The 17983-nt window shown below is 54.5% G+C and overlaps 1 protein-coding gene and 1 long non-coding RNA gene across 3 annotated transcripts in view; one reads left to right on the top strand and one right to left on the bottom strand.

Annotated features, from left to right (window-relative positions):
* Window positions 1–14355, top strand: part of SAFB (scaffold attachment factor B) — a 36867-nt gene extending 22512 nt beyond the window's left edge. Inside the window, exons 8-21 of one of the 2 annotated variants that reach the window (XM_040629515.1) lie at window positions 4–53; window positions 874–968; window positions 2883–3032; window positions 3108–3184; window positions 3530–3669; window positions 3845–3933; window positions 5835–5941; window positions 8336–8626; window positions 9737–9874; window positions 10081–10123; window positions 12958–13076; window positions 13363–13463; window positions 13847–13913; window positions 14022–14355. In XM_040629515.1, the coding sequence (XP_040485449.1) occupies window positions 4–53; window positions 874–968; window positions 2883–3032; window positions 3108–3184; window positions 3530–3669; window positions 3845–3933; window positions 5835–5941; window positions 8336–8626; window positions 9737–9874; window positions 10081–10123; window positions 12958–13076; window positions 13363–13463; window positions 13847–13913; window positions 14022–14151 (1597 nt within the window). In that variant the 3' untranslated portion in view covers window positions 14152–14355. Of the gene's footprint in view, window positions 1–3; window positions 54–873; window positions 969–2882; window positions 3033–3107; window positions 3185–3529; window positions 3670–3844; window positions 3934–5834; window positions 5942–8335; window positions 8627–9736; window positions 9875–10080; window positions 10124–12957; window positions 13077–13356; window positions 13464–13846; window positions 13914–14021 lie in introns of both variants that reach the window. The other variant, XM_040629514.1, reaches the window with a different exon arrangement.
* On the bottom strand, window positions 6106–16682 carry LOC121102566. The gene is made up of 2 exons (XR_005834660.1): window positions 15251–16682; window positions 6106–6214 (listed from the first exon to the last, which is right to left on the bottom strand). It is a non-coding gene; the product is annotated as an uncharacterized LOC121102566 (long non-coding RNA).
* Between the last annotated feature and the right edge of the window lie 1301 nt (window positions 16683–17983).

The raw sequence follows: 17983 nt of genomic DNA, 5'->3' as shown, positions 1-17983 counted from the left end.
TAGTTCTGTCGAAGATGACTCGGATACAAAAAGGCTTTCCAAAGAGGAAAAGGGTAGGTCACTGGGGCAACACCGGTCTCTTGGAGTGCGTTTGGCCTTGGCAGCAGTGGGCTTTCTGGTTCGAGGTCATTGCATACTGCGTTTCTTACCCAGATTTGCTTCGGCCTTTCCTGAAGCCCTTCTCTCCTCCTCTGCCGTCCACTCTGCAGGTTCTGGGTTATAGGCAGCGAGCCAGGCCCTGAGTTAAGGTATCGATCTGAAGCAGACTCTTGCTTTCGCTAGAGCTCGTTGATCCTGACTGACCCTCCGATTTGCAGATTCCTTAGCCTCAGTGATGCTTGTAAATGGAAAATTTTTTTCTGATTTCAGATATCTTGGGGTTACCTGGTACTTCAGCTTTATCAACACCGTATCTGTTGATTAAAATCACTAAAGGAGAAGACATTTTGTCGGTTCAGAGTCCTTCTTAGCAGCCTAGAATACAGACAAGGGATTAGGTGGGAAGGGATTTGCAACCAAAAAGAGAAGCGTCTGAGTTGGGTTCATCCTGACAGCAGCTGTTTTAGGTCAGAAGCCACCCCACTGGGCTGCCTGATGCCATTTGGTGACTTCCTAAGGGAGCAAACTTCCCATGGTCCTACTAGCCCCTGACTCACTATTGTAAGTGGCATTGCTCACAGCCCTGGTGGGCCTAGTGTGCGTTTGTGTGAGGGTTTGTGTGAGGACGGGGCAGGCCCTCCTGTCTAAGCTGGCTTAAGTTGTGCTGCCATCTGGGAGAAGTGGGGAAAGTATCTGGTTTGGAATGACTTCAGTCTTTAAGATTCAGGATCTTGTGAGTATGGTGTTTCTGACCAGGCTTTTCTTTTGAAATAGGTCGTAGCAGTTGTGGTAGAAATTTCTGGGTTAGTGGACTTTCTTCTACTACCAGAGCTACAGATTTGAAGAATCTTTTCAGCAAATACGGAAAGGTAAGACCAGGGGTTTCTTGGAGCAGAAAACGTTTTGAAGCCGATGTAGTATGGCCTTTGCGTGCAGATTGTCCCCTCCTGGTGACTGCTTTGAACAACACTTCGCCATTCTTTAACTCACGTTTGCTAATGGCCTGTGGAGGATCTGTCCATGGCTAGAGGTGAGAGAGATGGAAGCTCCCGGAGCCCACATCAGCTTAGTACTTTTTCTTCCTTTTCCCCAGCCCAAAAGCCACCACTTCGGTTTTAGAGGATTTCCTGAATCCATTTCTACGGTTTTGAGCCTTAAACTCAGGGAGGGCTTTGGGGGCCCTAGCAGAGGGCAGGGTGGGGAGATTACAGACACGAGTGAAGCTGTGGGAAGGGCTTGTGAACAGGGCCTTTGGAGTCAGACTGGTCTTAGCTGGAGGCCACAGCTCTGCCACTCGCAGTTGTGTGGCCCAGAGCATGTCACTTCCCCCATGTGAACCTCGGTTCTACACGTGGGGGCCCTCAGAGTTGCTGCCTCCTTAAGATGCTTTGTGTAGCCGTAGCAGAGCTGTTGGTGCCTCCGCCCCATGACTCTCGGCTCACCTGCTCTCACCCACAGCTGGGGCAGCCCTGGCCTCTTGTCCTCTGCAGCAGCTGCCTGGCTTCCCTGTCTGCTCAGTGTGTGAATTGGCAGTGACGGATAGATGCACCTGCCTCCCCCAGCCCCCCGGGGCCTGCTGTGGTTCCCTGTGTTTCAGAGCCCCTGTGTCGGGTCTCTTCCCTACTCTATTCACCCCCCAACCATGTGCTTTATAGCGTCACCTCCCAAATCAGCTGCTGCATCCTTGGCTCCTTGTCTCAGAGGTAGCTTTTGGGGCAAGCTGAAGGCACAGACCTTTGTACTAAGGGTTCAACAAATCACAACAGAGAAAACCGGTAGTATTACCTTGGTTATTGATGTCCGAGAGCTAGTGAGTGAAATTAAATATGACAGGGTTGTAGAAGTAACTAGTGCGGGGCGCCTGGGTGGCTCAGTCGGTTGGGCGACTGCCTTCGGCTCAGGTCATGATCCTGCATCCCCGGGATCTCAAGTCCTGCATCGGGCTCAAGCAGGGAGTCTGCTTCTCCCTCTGACCCTCCCCCTCTCGTGCTCTCTCTCGGTCAAATAAATAAAATCTTAAAAACAAAACAAACAAAAAAACCCAACTAGTGATTCCCTGAGGCTGAGTAAATATAAAGTGGGCACCTTTAATGATTCCACCATGGCCTTCAGAGCAGATGTGTGCTCTCAGCAGGGACATGTCACCTTGGAGCCTCCAGTGTCTTGGGTCCATTGCAGGCTTCGGGTGTTTGAGTCGGGGACTAGCCCATTCGGAAACTCCCTTGGGTTTGAGTCCCTATGTGGTCTAATGATGAATATTGGCTTATGTGGGACACCCCCCCCCCCAGCCAGGGTGTCTAACTTCAGCTTGCAGGGTCATCAGGAAAAGTAAACAGTGTGTAAAGATGTGCCTGTAGCACCAGAGCCCTCTCACTGAAGTTTGTTATTGCTCCGAGTGTCATCTGTCAGGTTCCATCTGCAGATCTGTCCTCTGGCTTCACTGCCCATGTGGCTGACGGAATGCCAGCAGCAGCCTGTTGTGCACCTCACTTCCTCGCTGCTCCTCCGCACTGCCATCCTGGTCCCCAGGAGGAGCAGCCGGAAGTGGGGCAGAGCCTCAGAGGAGTCGCAGTGAGGCAATAGCATTATCCTCCCTAGTTGTCAGTTGGTGGACTTGTTAGGCACCAGGTGACAGGGCCTGTCGCACGGTCCCCACCCCAGGGAGGGCACCAGGACTCAGGGATCCGAGGAAAGCAGCGTGAACTGTGATGCCCTGCGCATTTCACGTGGAGTCGGGGTGGGGGGGGTCCTGTCTGAGCCATATTTGTGTGCTTTCCTTTGAGGTGGTGGGTGCCAAGGTGGTGACAAATGCCCGGAGTCCTGGAGCGCGCTGCTATGGCTTTGTTACGATGTCCACAGCAGAGGAGGCCACGAAATGCATTAACCACCTGCACAAAACAGAGCTCCATGGGAAGATGATCTCAGTGGAAAAAGTAAGTGGCTCTTTTCTTCCAGGGTTGTGGCCCTTTTAGGACATACGGTAATACTTGTTTGATTCTCTTTTTCAGGCAAAAAATGAGCCTACTGGGAAGAAAACCTCTGAAAAGAGAGAGGGTGAGGGGAAAAAGGAAAAGTCCAGCGACAGGTACTGCTCTTCTGTGAGGGAACTGCGGCCAAAATGGTCCTTTTCTGTAGTTCCCATTCTGCACGTTTTCCACAGCTGGGGGAGACCACAGGGCCCCTCACCCCTTCATTTCTTTATGTTTGGTGGAACGGTTTCGCCTCCAGTAGCTGAGATGATTCCTTTCTCCCTCTTCCAGGGGTGCTTGGGGAGAGCAGGTGGGACTCCCTGTTGTTCATCGTCCCGTCGATGGCAGCCCAGGCAGCCTCCTGGTCCTGTGGTGCTCAGGGCAAGAGTCCGGTCAGGGCTCCTTTGCATCTCTTAATACTGGATCTAACACCCTTGTGTGTCCTGGGACGTTATTTCTAGGTCTGCAAACCTTAAGAGGGAAGATAAAGCTGATAGAAAAGAGGATGTTAAGAAGGGTGAAGACGGAAGTGGAGAAAAGAGTAAAGATCAAGACGATCAGAAACCCGGCCCCTCAGAGCGATCTCGAACTACAAAATCAGGTATTGTCACTGGAGATGCTGCCTGGGGTGTGTTCTCTTCATGGTTGGTGTGGTTCGTGGTTTGCTGTTGTCAGTCAGCAATGCAAACTAGATTTCTTTTCCATAGAGTTGAGTACTTTTTGCTAATTTGGGTGTTTCCTGTTTCTTACGTCACACAACTCCTTTCCTCCTGTAGGAAGTCGGGGAACAGAGCGGACTGTAGTGATGGATAAATCTAAAGGTGTGCCTGTTATTAGCGTCAAAACTTCCGGATCCAAAGAGAGAGTGAGTAGTAATTTTCTAACTAGGATATGGTATTTTTCTTATTTCACGTTTTTTTTATTTATGTTTTCTATATAGGCAATTCTTGAACTTTAAGAAAGGTGGTACATCTTTTCAAAATGTAGACACCTTGACATTCTTAAAAAACAAAGCATTTAAAAAGCTTTCATTTATATTTAATTCTTTTCTGATGAGAATTTTTTTTTTTTAAATTCCTAAAGCTAATTTTAAAATTCAAATGTGGTGAAGGTTCCGTAATAGCTCAGGGGTTAGAGCGCTAGTCTTAGAGAATTCAGGTACGGGACTGCTTGGCTTTTTTTTCTGAATCAGCCCGTAGCTGGCCTTTTCATTGCCTCCCCTGAAAGTTTCAGCAGCTCTCCGTTGTGCATCCCTAAACTCACATGCAACCCAGCCAGCCTTTCCTGCCTTTCTATGCCCAGTCTCGACTTCGGCTCAGCCCCCTGCTCTTCCTCCTTGCGCATGCTCCACAGAACAGAATTCACAGAGGACCTGGCTTGGGTTCTTACCGCTTCTCTCTGGCAGCTGTTGATGTCCATCAGTGCAATTTTTACAGTCTTGCAACTTGGATAGATATGGGTCCAGGGTCCCCACGGCCACCCCCATTCAGTGATTCACTCTAAGGACCACTGGGCTTAGCCTATGGTGGCACCCCCCACTAAGATTGGCTCCAGTGGTGCCGTAAGGACACACAGCCACATTGTGGGGGAAAGACGCAGGCAGAGTGTGAGGGAGACCCATGCAGGCTCCCTCGTGCGCTGTCCTGCGTGTGAGCTCACGCAGCACTGAAAATGCAGCAACACGTGGGTCACACTCCTGCCTGGGGAGGCCTGTCAGCCCATTAGAGCCGCAGCACCCCAGGCGTTAGTTTGTTTTTGTTCTGTGTTTTTAAGATTTCATTTATTTGAAAGAGAGGGAGATCACGAGCGGGGGGTGGGAGGGGTAGAGAGAAAAGCAGACTCCCCACTGAGCAGGGAGCCCAATGTGGGACTCGATCACGTGGTCCTGGGACCCTGACCTGAGCCAATAGCAGAGGCTTCATTAACTGAGGTTCCCCAGCACCCCAGGTTTTTACTGGGGACTGGTTACATAGGTGTTCTACCAGATACATACCAAACTTCCTGACTCCCAGAAGGAAAGCACGTGGTCAGCACAAACCACATTTTGCATGGTCTAGGCCTGGTGAAGCGCCCTGACCAGGGGACTGTCAGCTGCAGGCGCTCTGGCCACTAGGTTCCCAGGTGCCGGCCTCAGACCTGCCGTGTCAACTCGTGCTGCAGGGTGACAGACCACTGCTGCTCTTGCAGGCCAGCTTTTCAGTTATGGAAGGTTTCAGTCTGCTTGTGTTTGTACAAATATTGTAATACACGTGATCTCTTCTACCTTTATTTCACATAGAATGATTGAAAAATGGCCAAAACTGAAGTACGAGCTCCAGGGCTAAGATGGGAAGATCTCATAAAAATAATGCAGCCACACAAATCAGGAATCCTCCGATAGATATACTAGAAGTAGCCATGGTCAGGCACTCACTGCATGTTTAATTAGGAAAGAAAAGAACAAGAGTAAGGAATTTATTTTGGATGTGGAAAACGAAGTATTAAAAAATGGTTATGATCATATAAAAAGTTTTAGGGGGAAAATACTTCCATTTTTGACCCTATTGAAAGTACTCACATAGTTTAGCATGGTGATGAGGCTCTGACTTTTAATTATGATAAAGAAAACATGACATTTCTTAGGAGGGGAACACCTTATTACCTGGTGGTTCCATTAAACATTAGTGTTCATTTCCAGCCTTCACGTTGGATGCTTGGACTTGGAGCCGCCTGATTCTTCCTGTTGTCATTTCTGCTTTAACTTCTGCATGTTTTTTGGTGAACCAGGTTTCTAAGAGCCAGGATCGCAAATCAGCCAGCAGAGAGAAGCGGTCCGTTGTGTCCTTTGATAAAGTCAAAGAGCCTCGGAAGTCGAGAGACTCCGAGTCCCGTAGGTGAGTCTGTGTCCAGGAGTGTTACTGGTTTGCTTGTATCTCTGGACTGGTTATAATTGTATCCTAGGGGGATATTTCCAAAGTCCCCTGTCTGTGGAATATTGCTTTAAACCTCTTGGCTCCTTTGGCTTTCATCCTGTGGGTTTTTTTCCCCAATGATCTTCTCATGAGATAAGCCCATTTCTTTTTGAAGATTATGGAGGTAGTGGCAGAGAGTTGGAATGCCTTCGTGGGGCAGTAGTGCTAACAAACATAGCCAATGTGCTCCAGAAGCTGTGGAAAGGGAAAAAGAGAAACGGTAGAACATATGCAGGGAGAGAGTTATGACAGTTTATTGTATGTCAAGAAATAGTTCTTTTTTTATTTTAAGATTTATTTATTTTAGAGGGTGCCTGGGGCGGGCGGGGAGCAGAGAGAAAATATCAGACAGACTTCCCGCTGAGTGCAGAGCCCGACATGGGGCTCGGTCTCATGACCCAGAGATCACGACCTGAACTGAAACCAAGACTCGGACGCTCAACTGAGCCCCCCAGGCACCCCTAAACTTGCTTAAAAAATAAAAACCATTAGTTCTATTGGCAGAGTAAGAACGCGTAAAGGTGGTAGGGCATTGTTTTTATCAGTCCCCGCTCACAGCTGCCTGCATCCGAGGGCAAGGCAGTGGGCAGAAGGCACTTTTGGGTTTTTTGTTTGTTTGTTTGTTTTTGTTTTTGTTTTTTTAAGATTTTATTTATTTAACAGAGAGAGACAGCCAGCGAGAGAGGGAACACAAGCAGGGGGAGTGGGAGAGGAAGAAGCAGGCTCATAGCAGAGGAGCCTGATGTGGGGCTTGATCCCATAACGCCGGGATCACGCCCTGAGCCGAAGGCAGACGCTTAACAACTGCGCCACACAGGTGCCCCAGAAGGCACTTTTGTTGAAGTAACTAGCAAATAGAGCAGCGCACCTGACCCATGTGCGTGTGGGAATGTGATGTGTCAAAAGCGACATTTCTCACTAGTGACAAAAGGATGGGACTCCCCCAAAGAGCTTCAGGTCACTTGGCTGTTCTTCAGACAGCACTTTGGGTCTCCAGCTCACATCAGTGACAAAACAGTCACCATAAACTGGTGACTGAATGTAAACATGAAGTTTATGTTCGTATAAAGTGAAAGTAAGTATATTCAGGAGTTTAGGCTTAGAAGGCCCAAAATGTCCCAAAGGAGAAGTCAACTAAATGCAAATGTAACTTCTGTACATGAGAGGCACGTGAGAGATGTGAATAGACACAATTTGAAATCAGTGTATTAAGGCAGAGGTAACCTGACAGGAAAGCAGACAGAAGAGAGTCGCCAGAAGGGACAGGTCGGACCCCGCAAGTCGTGCAGCGTGGCTTCGCTTCACTAGGTATCAGGAGTACACGGGAGAGGAGTAGCTATTCTAGTCTAAGCCACGGGCGCGGTGAGGCCGGAGTATATACTTCTGCAGGTACAAACACGTATCTGTAAGCGCGTGGCCAGGGCTGGGGGGAGACAGCCTGGCAGCCATCACCGCCGGCTCGTTGCTGTCGCACGTACAGGGACCGGCAGGAGGTACACTGGGGTGCAGTTGCTGTCGCTAGCCAGAGAGGAGCTGGTGGGGGTCCTGCACAGCCTGCTGGCGCTTCACACGGCCCCTGCGGGCCCCAGCTGGTCGGTCAGCTCGTCGATGCTAGTGCCCTGGCCCCATTCCCTGGTGACGCACTGAAGCTCATGGGTTAGGGAGCAGAGGTTTTCACTGAGACTTAATTTGCTATGAAAAGTATGTTCCGTTGCTTATTTTTAATGGGCTGTTTCATGGGACGAGATGTTGAGCTCCAGAAAGCATTTCAGGGAGTGAGGCTGAGCTCCTGTTCTAGCTGACCCTCTGCGTGCACGTGCCTCCCTGCCCTGATGACCCTCTGGGCAGGAACTGTGCTGGCAGCGGGGCCCATGCTGGCATCCCAGGCCTGCCGCTGCTCTTGCCCTCTCGTCAGTGGATCTGCGGGAGCTGGAGTCCCGTGGGGGGTGGCACATCCCCGAGTCCGCATTTCTTTTTTTTTTTTTTAAAGATTTTATTTATTTATTTGACAGAGAAACAGCCAGCAAGAGAGGGAACACAAGCAGGGGGAGTGGGAGAGGGAGAAGCAGGCTCCCAGCAGAGGAGCCTGATGTGGGGCTCGATCCCAGAACGCCGGGATCACGCCCTGAGCCGAAGGCAGACGCTTAACGACTGCGCCACCCAGGCACCCCCCGAGTCCGCATTTCTGCCGTGCTCTGTGGCCAGTCTGCATTCCCCAGGGCGGGAGTGGCCGCTCTGTGTCCTGACCGCTCGCTCAGCTGGGTGGCGCAGCCAGCACTGTGGCCCGCAGCCCCTCCAGCTGCCGCTTTCCCGCAGGGTGCGTGAGCGCAGTGAGTGGGAGCAGCGCATGCAGGCGCAGTGGGAGCGGGAGGAGCGGGAGCGGCTGGAGATCGCCCGCGAGCGGCTGGCCTTCCACCGGCACCGCCTGGAGCGCGAGCGCATGGAGCGGGAGCGGCTGGAGCGCGAGCGCATGCACGTGGAGCACGAGCGCCGGCGGGAGCAGGAGCGCATCCACCGCGAGCGCGAGGAGCTGCGGCGCCAGCAGGAGCTGCGCTACGAGCAGGAGCGGCGGCCTGCGGTGCGGAGGCCCTACGACGTGGACGGCCGGTAATTCGAGCTGCTCTTAGCCCACCCCAGAGGTGGCCCGGGGCATGTAGAATTGGGGTGTGGGCCCCAAAATCATGTTAACAGGAATTTTTTATTTCAAAGGCAGCACAAGTACGTGCTACAGCCCAGTTTGATGTCCTTTACTTCGTCAGGACACTGAGGTGGTTAGGGGTCAGTGGAGAAATGGCTGCACAAAGCACTGCCCAGTAAAGCCTCACGTTCAAGTCCTAGCACAGATCCCCAGAGCAGCACGTGACACGCAAGTGCTGAGTGGGCGGCCAGAGACCAAGAAGCACCTCCTTCGGGCCCCCTTTCTAGGCTTTGTCATTGTAGTGATTTGTTCTGGTTTATTCCTGGAACATTATTTTTATTTCCCGGACATACCGATGTGACATGTGAATACTAAAATGTTAGCCCCAGTACAAAGCAGGCCTGATTTCAGCCCTGCTGTTGGGAGTCGGGGGTGGCGGTCCCAGCTTTTCTGCCTGCATCCCCACTTGGGAAAAACCACCGTTTGTATTCGTCATCTTGAGTGCATGGGTTAGAGAGGTCCCCGTATAATATCCAGCAAGACTTCTTTTGAGGGCCTTCAAGCTATTTTAGGACTTCATCTGTGCAAAATACTGATGCTGGGAGTCCATTACGGTCCTAAATGTTTTGAAACCGTATGTTGCAGGTGTTTCTCAAAGTCCTCCCATTGGTGTCTTTGCTGGGTCACGTCCCCATGTGAGGAGAGAGCGTGTGCTAGGGAGAGCTCAGGATCCCAGCTTTAGCTTGCTGTCCTGATAGATCGAGGCCGTGTGCGGTTCCCAGAGGCGACCCGCAGAGGCGCATGTGTGCCCACCTGCCCTTCTGTCAGGGAAACCAACGCTCTTCTGTGTAGGGGAGGCGGGGCACGGTGGACGAAATAGCACGGAGTCTTGAAGTCGGATCCCACATCACCCTGCCAGCCCCTCTCAGCTGGTGTAGCAGAGACCCTGTTAATAAAGTTCATTCTCGTTCCGTGAAGTGATAGGAGCCAAGGACCGTTTGAGGGTCCAGTTCACCAGCTCCGCCAGAGGTCATGAAGGTGGAGGAGAAGTTACACGTACGCCTTTCTTCCCCTTCCAGGCGAGACGATGCCTATTGGCCGGAAGCAAAGCGGGCCGCCCTGGATGAGCGCTACCACTCTGACTTCAACCGCCAAGACCGCTTCCACGACTTTGACCACAGGGACCGGGGCCGATACCCGGACCACTCCGTCGACAGGTCAGCCAGCTGCCACCGTCGCCACCCCCCCCACCCGTTCTCTCTTTCTGAATGCTGAAGAACTAGGGTCGACCCTTCTAGGCTTTGCGGGCTCACTGGAACCATCAGAGCACAAATTACCTGGCTTCCATTTGGGAAATGTTTAGGGGGGCCTAACTGACCTATTTTTCTTTGCTTAATGTTTTTATGTAAATTGCCTTTTTCAGGAGAGAAGGTTCAAGATCCATGATGGGAGAAAGAGAAGGACAGGTAAGTCAGAAACTCCAGTTGTATCCAGTTTTTGCGGTGGGATCGATTCTCTCTCCTTCGGCATGCTTTCTCCCTCCTCAGCTGGGGGGTGTAGTCTTGTATCCTCGGGCCTCTTTAGGCCTTGACCCTGAGGTTCTATCCGCCTCTAAATAGAGTAAACGATGCCCTGTACAGACGGCTAAAGAGCCTTGGGCGCCTCTGACAGGCTCTGCCGCATGATCGAGCCCTGCACAGCTGAGCACATACAAGTCCGGGGCGCCTGGGGCGGGCAGCGCTGTGCTGGCGGGGTCCGCCTGCCCACGGCGCCTGGGGCAAGCAGCTCAGTCTCTGGGCCACACCCGTGCTCTGCAGGATGACCCCATTAGAAAATAGGCTTGATTGGTTCCTTTTCCTGTCTTAGATTTAGCTTGAGAACTTGCCCAGAGAGCATGGACTTTCGTGGGTTTACTTGGAAGGTCGAGGGGACTGAGGGAAGGCTGCAGTCAGGGCACGGCTGGCAAAATTGCTGCCTGCGGGCTTCCTTTCCCTGCCTCTAGCACAGCCTGCTCTGTGCGGCTTCCTCCCTCTTGCTGAGGGCACGGCTGGCAGCTGCCTTCCTTGGCCAGACGGAGGGGGTTCTTCTGCCACCTCCGGAGCAATCCTTGCATGATTCCTTTATCTTTACTCCTGGAGGTAAATGCGAGATGCGGCTGAACGGACACCTGGTCTTCCGTTTCTTTTTGTAAACTTGATCGTGGTGGTTAAATGTCCGGGCTCCGGAACCAGCACCAGAGAGTCGCATCCTGGTGGCAGCACTTGTGCTGAGCGCGTGTCTCCAGCTGTGCAATTGAGGCTGCTTCTCTCCCGCACAAGGGAGTGTGACCGAACGGGCTGAGAGCCAGGCTAGCGCAGCCCCTCACGTGCAGCTCCCGGTCACTGCGGGCTCCTTGCCCACCGTTAGTAGCTCAGGCGCTCCTGAAACTGGAAGCGTGTTTCTCCTCACGCACACTGTCCTAAATAAGACACCAGTGCTGCCCGGGTGGCAGGTGGGGACAGGGACGCAGAACGGGACGCTGGCACAGGCTTTCTGGTCTTGTTGAACCCTTACGTGGGTTGGTCGGTTAGACGGAAGAGCGTGGCTACTTGGTGACGTACCAGGGAGAGTGAGAAGTGGGCTTTGTGTGAAGTGTGCTCTGTCAACTTTGTGGTTTTAGAAGGCCATTGATAACAGATTTTTTTTGTTTTTAAGATTTTACTTATTCATTAGCGCTTGCACTGGCACACAGGCAGGGGGAGCAGCAGGCAGAGGAAGAGGGAGAAGCAGACTCCCCGTTCTCCCTGCTGAGCAAGGATCCTGATGCGGGACTCGATCCCAGGACCCTAGCTAGGATCGTGACCTGAGCCAAAGGCAGACGCTTCACCAACTGAGCCAGCCAGGCGTCCCAGTTATTCTCTATTAAATATTTGTGTTTGTCTAAAAGTAAAGGAAGTGGTCTAAGTCGAAAGCTGTAATTTTTTAAAAAGCTGGTGTGTTTTGAAGGTTTTTTATGGAAATGTTATTTTGGGGACTCATTTAAGCAGCTCTTGCTCCATTTGGCAGCACTGGCTTTCTTGGACCCTTTTGGCTTTTGATTTTGCTCGTGGAAGGAATGGTGCTGTATTTTGTCCATCTGGTACAGTTGCCCCTCGCCCTTCTGTTGAGGGAGATGTCTGCACACATCTGGGAATGAGGGGCCGGGGAAGCAGGTGGTGGAGACACAGGTGTTGGGGCTCCCAGTGTAAGAGCGTGCCCCCTGCTCCCCGGCCTCGGGGACTTCCTGGCTTAATGGGTAAGATAAGCATGGATGTGAACAGCAACAGGGCGGCCAGTGCTTTCATCCAAGAGGCTTCATGACCAGAACTCCTTTCCAGGTCTTCTCACTTAGAATGTGATTCTGGCACAAAAGACCCCAGGGCCACAGGTTGGATCTGTGGGACGGGGAGAGCAACAGTGCAACGAAAGCCATCTTACCAGCTCCCTAAGAGCCTCAGCCGTTCTTCCAGCTCACAGGGGCAGGATTCAGGTGAAGGACGAGCAGGCACTTACTGCAAACAGCTTTTCCTAGGGGCGCCTGGGGGGCGCCAGCGGTGGAGCGTCCAACTCTTGGTTTCGGCTCAAGTCGTGGTCTCAAGGTCGTGGGATGGAGCCCCGTGTCAGGCTCTGCATTTAGCAGGGACTCTGCTTGGGATTCTCCCCCCTCCCCCCCATGCACGCTCTCTCTCTGAGATCTTTAAATCAAAACAAGCTTTTTCTAGGTGGGAGGCTCCCTCTTCCATCCGTTCTTCAGATGCTGCTAGAACAGGGTCAGGCATTCGTGTGGCCTGTGCCAGGCAAACCGTTTCCACAGGCAGAGCCCCAGGGTGGCTGGCGGAGGGCTGGCCAGGGGCGTCAGGTCCAGGATGAGTCGTGCTAAAGGGTCCTAGTGGCCCTTCTGCTCTGGTGGTTCTGTGCGGCTGGGGCACAGGCACCTGGCACCCATTGTCTGTTCTTGGCACAGGGCAGTCACTAGGCCCAGCGTCCTTCTCTCCTTAGTGCCCGAATTCTCTCCACTTGGATTAGGGTGAATCTCAGCCCTCAGTTTCTTTCTCCGTTCTGTGACTCCATTCTTCGACTTTCCTCACCTAGTCCACGGGTGGACTTAGGGGACATGGCTGTTGTGCAGGCTAAAAGGCCTGGGTGGCACAAGACCGCGGGTGGCGTGCTTGGCAGCATTTCTGAGCTATTGTCATTGTCACTGTTAGCTTGTTGCCCCAGCGGCCTCGGGATCCAGGCTCCATACCGAAGCTTGCTTTTTGTTTGGCTCCTTAACATCCAGCATTACCCCGAACGGCACGGAGGACCAGAGCGCCACGGGCGGGACTCCCGCGACGGGTGGGGCGGATATGGCTCTGACAAGAGGATCAGCGAGGGCCGGGGGCTGCCTCCTCCACCCAGGTATGTGTCCTGCACCCCACCCTGCTTGCGTGGGCCTCACACGCTGCCGGCAGGATTGATGTGTCCGACTGAGGACCCTCGGCCCCTGACCCAGCGCACTGGCCTCGGCTGGGGCCGCCTCAGAGCCGAGCAACCTTGGATCGAGAGCCAGGTCCCGCTGCCCACAGGCCCCCACCACTCAAAGGGATGGGGACTGGGCACACAATGCTAAACCCACCATCCATCCTACTCTAAAAGGCAGAGAGGAGGACAATCCAAATCAGAGATATCTTTTTCCAAGGGGCAGACGTGACTGGGGGGACCATGGCCGAAGAATAGAGGATGACCGTGCGTGGCAGGGTGCTGCTGATGGAGGCATGATAGACAGGGACCACAAGAGGTGGCAAGGTAAGGACCGGCCCTCAGCCGGGGGTGTGTCTGTCTTTGTGGAGAAGCATCTGGAAAGCTCAAGCTGCACCTGCTTTAGCCAGCCTTCCTGCTGCTTGAGGGCAGGAAGAGCTTTCGCTGCTCTCCGCCAGACCACGGGGTGTTGCTCATCACTGACTTGGGGGGGGGGGTGGGTGAGGTTCATTCCTCTCTGCCTTGACTTAGCCAGGACAGCAGGTGCATACCCTTTCGTGTGCGGATGCCTCGGCCGGGGTCTGCGGGTTCTGCGTTGGCCGGGTGGCTCGGGAAAGGGACTGGAGTCACACGAGCCCCGCGTTGGGGTCCTCTCAGCTGCACGTGCTGCGCTCAGAGGCACTGTTTGAAACGGACCTCTTGTCTTGTAGGTGGCGAAAGAAGTATGTCTGGTCACTCTGGGCCAGGTCACATGATGAACCGGGGAGGGATGTCAGGGTAAGATGTTCGTACTGGTGTCCTCTGTGCGTGCTGGCTCGCCCGGGAAGGGTTAGAAACCGTGCCGGCCGGGCAGGCTTCTGTGACGCGGCTCTGTGTTGGTCGTAGGCGCGGCGGCTTCGCCCCGGGTGGAGCCTCACGGGGCCACGTGATCCCTCGCGGCGGCATGCAAGGGGGCTTTGGAGGACAGAACCGGGGGAGCCGACCCAGCGACACCCGCTTCACTCGCCGCTACTGAGTGCTTGGACCCCTCTGTTCTGTCACGCGGCAACACGAGTGTGTTTTGTTAGGAGTTACCTTAAACTCTGTACAATATTTTTTTTATCTGCTGCCATATTGTAGCTCAATACAATGTGAATGTTTTTGTGTTTCTTTTGTTCCTTTTTTTTTTTTTGGTTTTGTTTTTTTTGTAATAAATGTGTTTCTGTTCACATACCCTTTATTTAAAGCGTTTTCTCTTTTTATTTCACCTCTTTGTGTAAATCGTATTTGGCATTGCTGAGCCATGGCTCTTCCTTCAGGGAAGGGCGAAGGGCAGCCTTAAGGAGCGGTTAGGGTTCCCAGAAGCCCGTTGCGGACAGCGCACACTCCCGGCCTTTGTGAGCCCGGGCCCGGAGTTCGTGGGATCGTGGCCGCTTGGTCCCTCTTCCCCTCCTGGGCCCTTTGACGTACCTCAGGTGTTTCTGTCCCCCACACTCTGCCTCCATGTCCAGGACGCACGCAGGCTTGCTAAACAGGCCGCCGTACTTTTTTTTTTTTTAATGTGGTAAAATACACAGAATGTGAAATTTCCCATTCTAACCATTTTTAAGTGGTGGCATTGGTATTGGCATGCTGCTGTGCGGCCATCACTGACCCGTCTGCAGAACCTTTCATCTTCCCCAACCCCAACCGTCCCTGCTACACACACTCCCCCGCCCCCACGCCCACCATGGACTCCCTGTGTCTGGGGCTTTGACTCCTAGGATCTGCTAAGTGGGACTGTATCCCAGTGGGGTAAGATCTGACAGCAGTGTGCTCCCTCCCCGGGTCAGCCCCAGACTCCGTCTCTGCCGCCCGCCCGCCCCCCTGCCCCCATCTGGCTGTAGTGTTGGGGAGGGAGGTCAGGGCCACCCGTCCAGGGGAGCCATGGTGACGGAGGCCTTCTGCCTCTTGGTCTGTGGAAACGAGGTGGTTGCCTCCCTTTCTGACACATCAGAGTGGACTCCAGCCCTGTCTGGGGGAAGACAGACAGGTGACCCAGCCTTCAGACTCTGTGGTGGGCCAAATAACCCCCTCCTGAAGGGGCCAGAGGTGTCCCCACCCTATTCCCTGGAACCTGTACGCATGGCACCTACCGTGGCAAAAGGGGCTTTGCAGCCGGGATTCATTAAGGACCTGGAGGCGGAGAATCATCCAGGGTTATCCAGTTGGGCCCAGGGTCCTTCTGGGGGGAGCAGGGAGGCGGGGGAGCTGGAGGAGCTGCGGACAGGAAGGCTGCAGGCTGGCTTTGAAGATGAAGAGCTCTCTTGCCAAGGAGTGCAGTGGTCTCTTGAAGCTGGAAAAGGCCGGAAAGGGTAACTCCCCTTGGAGCCTCCAGAAAGAGCAGCCCGGTCCATACCTGCATTTAGCCCAGTGAGACCCACGTTGGACTTCTGGCCTCCAGATCTGTGATCTAATCAATGTGTGTTGTGGTCCTTTGTCCTGGGAAACTAATACGACCTCCCAAGGCAGTGGTGGTCAGCTGGGGTGACTGTCCCCACAGGACAGACACCTGGCAGCACCTGGAGACATCTGTAGCTGTCCCGACCAGGGGGACAGGGTGCTGCTGGTGTTTCGGGGTGGAGGCAGGGGTGCTGCTTGACACCTACAGTGCCTGACCTTAGTCCCAAACCTGTGTGTTGCTGAGGTGGGGTGATCCTGCCCCCGAGCGGCAAGTGCCACAATGGGACACCCACGGGGCTGTCAGGAGGCCCAGAGGGGGTGTCTGACTCAGCCTGGGGGAGGAAGGGCTCAGGGGAGGCTTTCCCGAGGAGGCAGCCGCTGAGCTGTGGGCAGGAAGAGCAGGAGTCAGGAGGAAGGACGGCCCAGTGAAAGCGCAGGAGCTGAGTGCCAAGGCCGGTGGTGAAAACCAACTGTGCCTGGGAACAGAGGCCCCTTCAAGGAGTCTGGGCTCAAGGAGAGGGCAGCAGGGAGCCATAGAAGGTTTCTGACTAGGGCAGTGACATACATCATCAGACTCGGAGCTGGGGAAATGGATGGAAGGGGGCAGGTGGGAAGACCAGGGAGGTGGTCTTGGTGATGGATTCAAGCAGACAGAGGAACTTGAGTCTGACTGCACAGGGGATGGAGGGGGATTGAGAATGGCACCATAGTCTCTGGGCTGATGGCTGGGGCCATGTGGGCAATGGCTACACACCAGAGCTTAAATTGTTTCAGGGGACCCCCCCCAAGCCCCAAAACACACGGGAAGCTGAGAGCCATCCAGAAAGCAGAGGTGGCAGGGCCAACAGTGTTAACAAACCTAGGGCTTGGGGGCGGCTCCGCAGAGCTACTGAGGGATCCTGAGGGCTTGGAGCCGCCTGAGGCCCCAGCAACTCCCAAGAGTGGGGCCTAGGGGCAGGGGTGCCCTCGGGATGTCTGGGTCACGTCTGTACGATGACCTCTATGAGATGAACCAGCCCTGCTTGCTGTGCTCTCTGACAGGTGCATCCATCGGCCTGGCCCCTCAGCTGTAAGCCACGAGCCCCTGCCCCATCCCTCGCTGCACACCTGTGCGGTGCGCAGGGCCAGGTGCTCCCCGAAGCCCCCGCCTCCCCGGCGGCCCTGGCCCCACACCCAGCCATCTCTGCTTCTCCAGAGTACCCCCTTCACATCCCCCTCCACCCCTGACACAGGTGCGTCCTGCGGGGGCTGCAGTTGCTCTTGGGAGCAGCGCTACTGCCAAGGGCTCCCCAAAGCCCAGCACGCCACTGCCAAGTTCATGGAGCTGCAGGCTCGGCCACCCGGATGGGGTGAGGGGGGCTGGAAGGGCCGAGCATGTTCCTAGAGTGACTCTTCACTGACCTACAGCGGCTGGTTTCCCTTCTTGTGGGCATCGCCGGGAGTTGTTCAGAGTGTGGCAGGGTGACCCTGGCAGGTCTCTCCCCAACCCCCCCAGGTCATCCTCACTCTGTAAAATGGTGGTAATGACAATGGCAGGGTCACGAGGCCTCAAGGACCTTGTGGAGCATATGCCGGAGCCCCAGCTTCGGGTGCCCTGCGCACAAACCCTCCTGTCTTCGAAGGCCCAGGACTGGGTCCGTGCAGGTGAGGCAGCTGGAAATCCTGCGCCCCAGGGAGGGTTGAAGCTCACTCCTCGGGCTCCAAGGCGGACAGAGCCGAGTTTGAACCTGGCCGTGCGTGCAACCTTCTCCCTCTGTAAAAGGAGCCCACGATCTGCCTCCTTCCTGGGTATGTGGGAAGGGCTCAATGGAGGGTGTCAGGCTGGGGTGGGTCACAGGTCTCAGCCCTGAACCCGGGCTGGCTTCCTCCCGGGCAGTCCCAAGGATCAGGGATGTTCCCACACTGCCCTTGCTCTAGACCTGGTCCTCTCCCTGCCGTGGCCCAACCGGCACATGAGCCGCACAGGGAGCCAGGCGGCCTCCAGGTGCCACGCATGGGAGACCCACCCAGAGGCTGTTCCTGGAAAGCAGAGTGGCACAGCTCACTCTGGGCTCTGCCTCCCTAAACATGCCAGGCCAGGCCACCATCCTCCCCCACACTCCTCCCCACACCTCCCTTGGACACACGCCAGCTTCACATCCCAGGAGAGCCCGGGCGATGTCTTGGCTTCTGATCTCTGCTTTCCTCACAGGTAACCACCATCCTCTCCTAGTTCATGGGCCTCAATGAGCTCTACCCCCAGACCAAGCAGCATAACCCCCAGAACTCTGAGGAACAGAGAATCCCACGTCAGCTCAGGGCCCCGTTGCCCAGGCCTGCTCTGTGCTCCCAGAGCAGCACCCTGGCCAAGTCTCCGGCTCCCAGCCAAGCCCCCCTTCCACCGTTTGTCTGGGACACAGGTTTCCTCCCACTGCCATCACGGTGGG

The sequence above is a fragment of the Ursus maritimus genome, unplaced genomic scaffold (assembly GCF_017311325.1).
Source record: "Ursus maritimus isolate PB19 unplaced genomic scaffold, ASM1731132v1 scaffold_14, whole genome shotgun sequence".
In the NCBI taxonomy this organism is placed as follows: Eukaryota; Metazoa; Chordata; class Mammalia; order Carnivora; family Ursidae; genus Ursus; species Ursus maritimus.
This window is presented reverse-complemented; position numbering and strand designations above follow the sequence as displayed.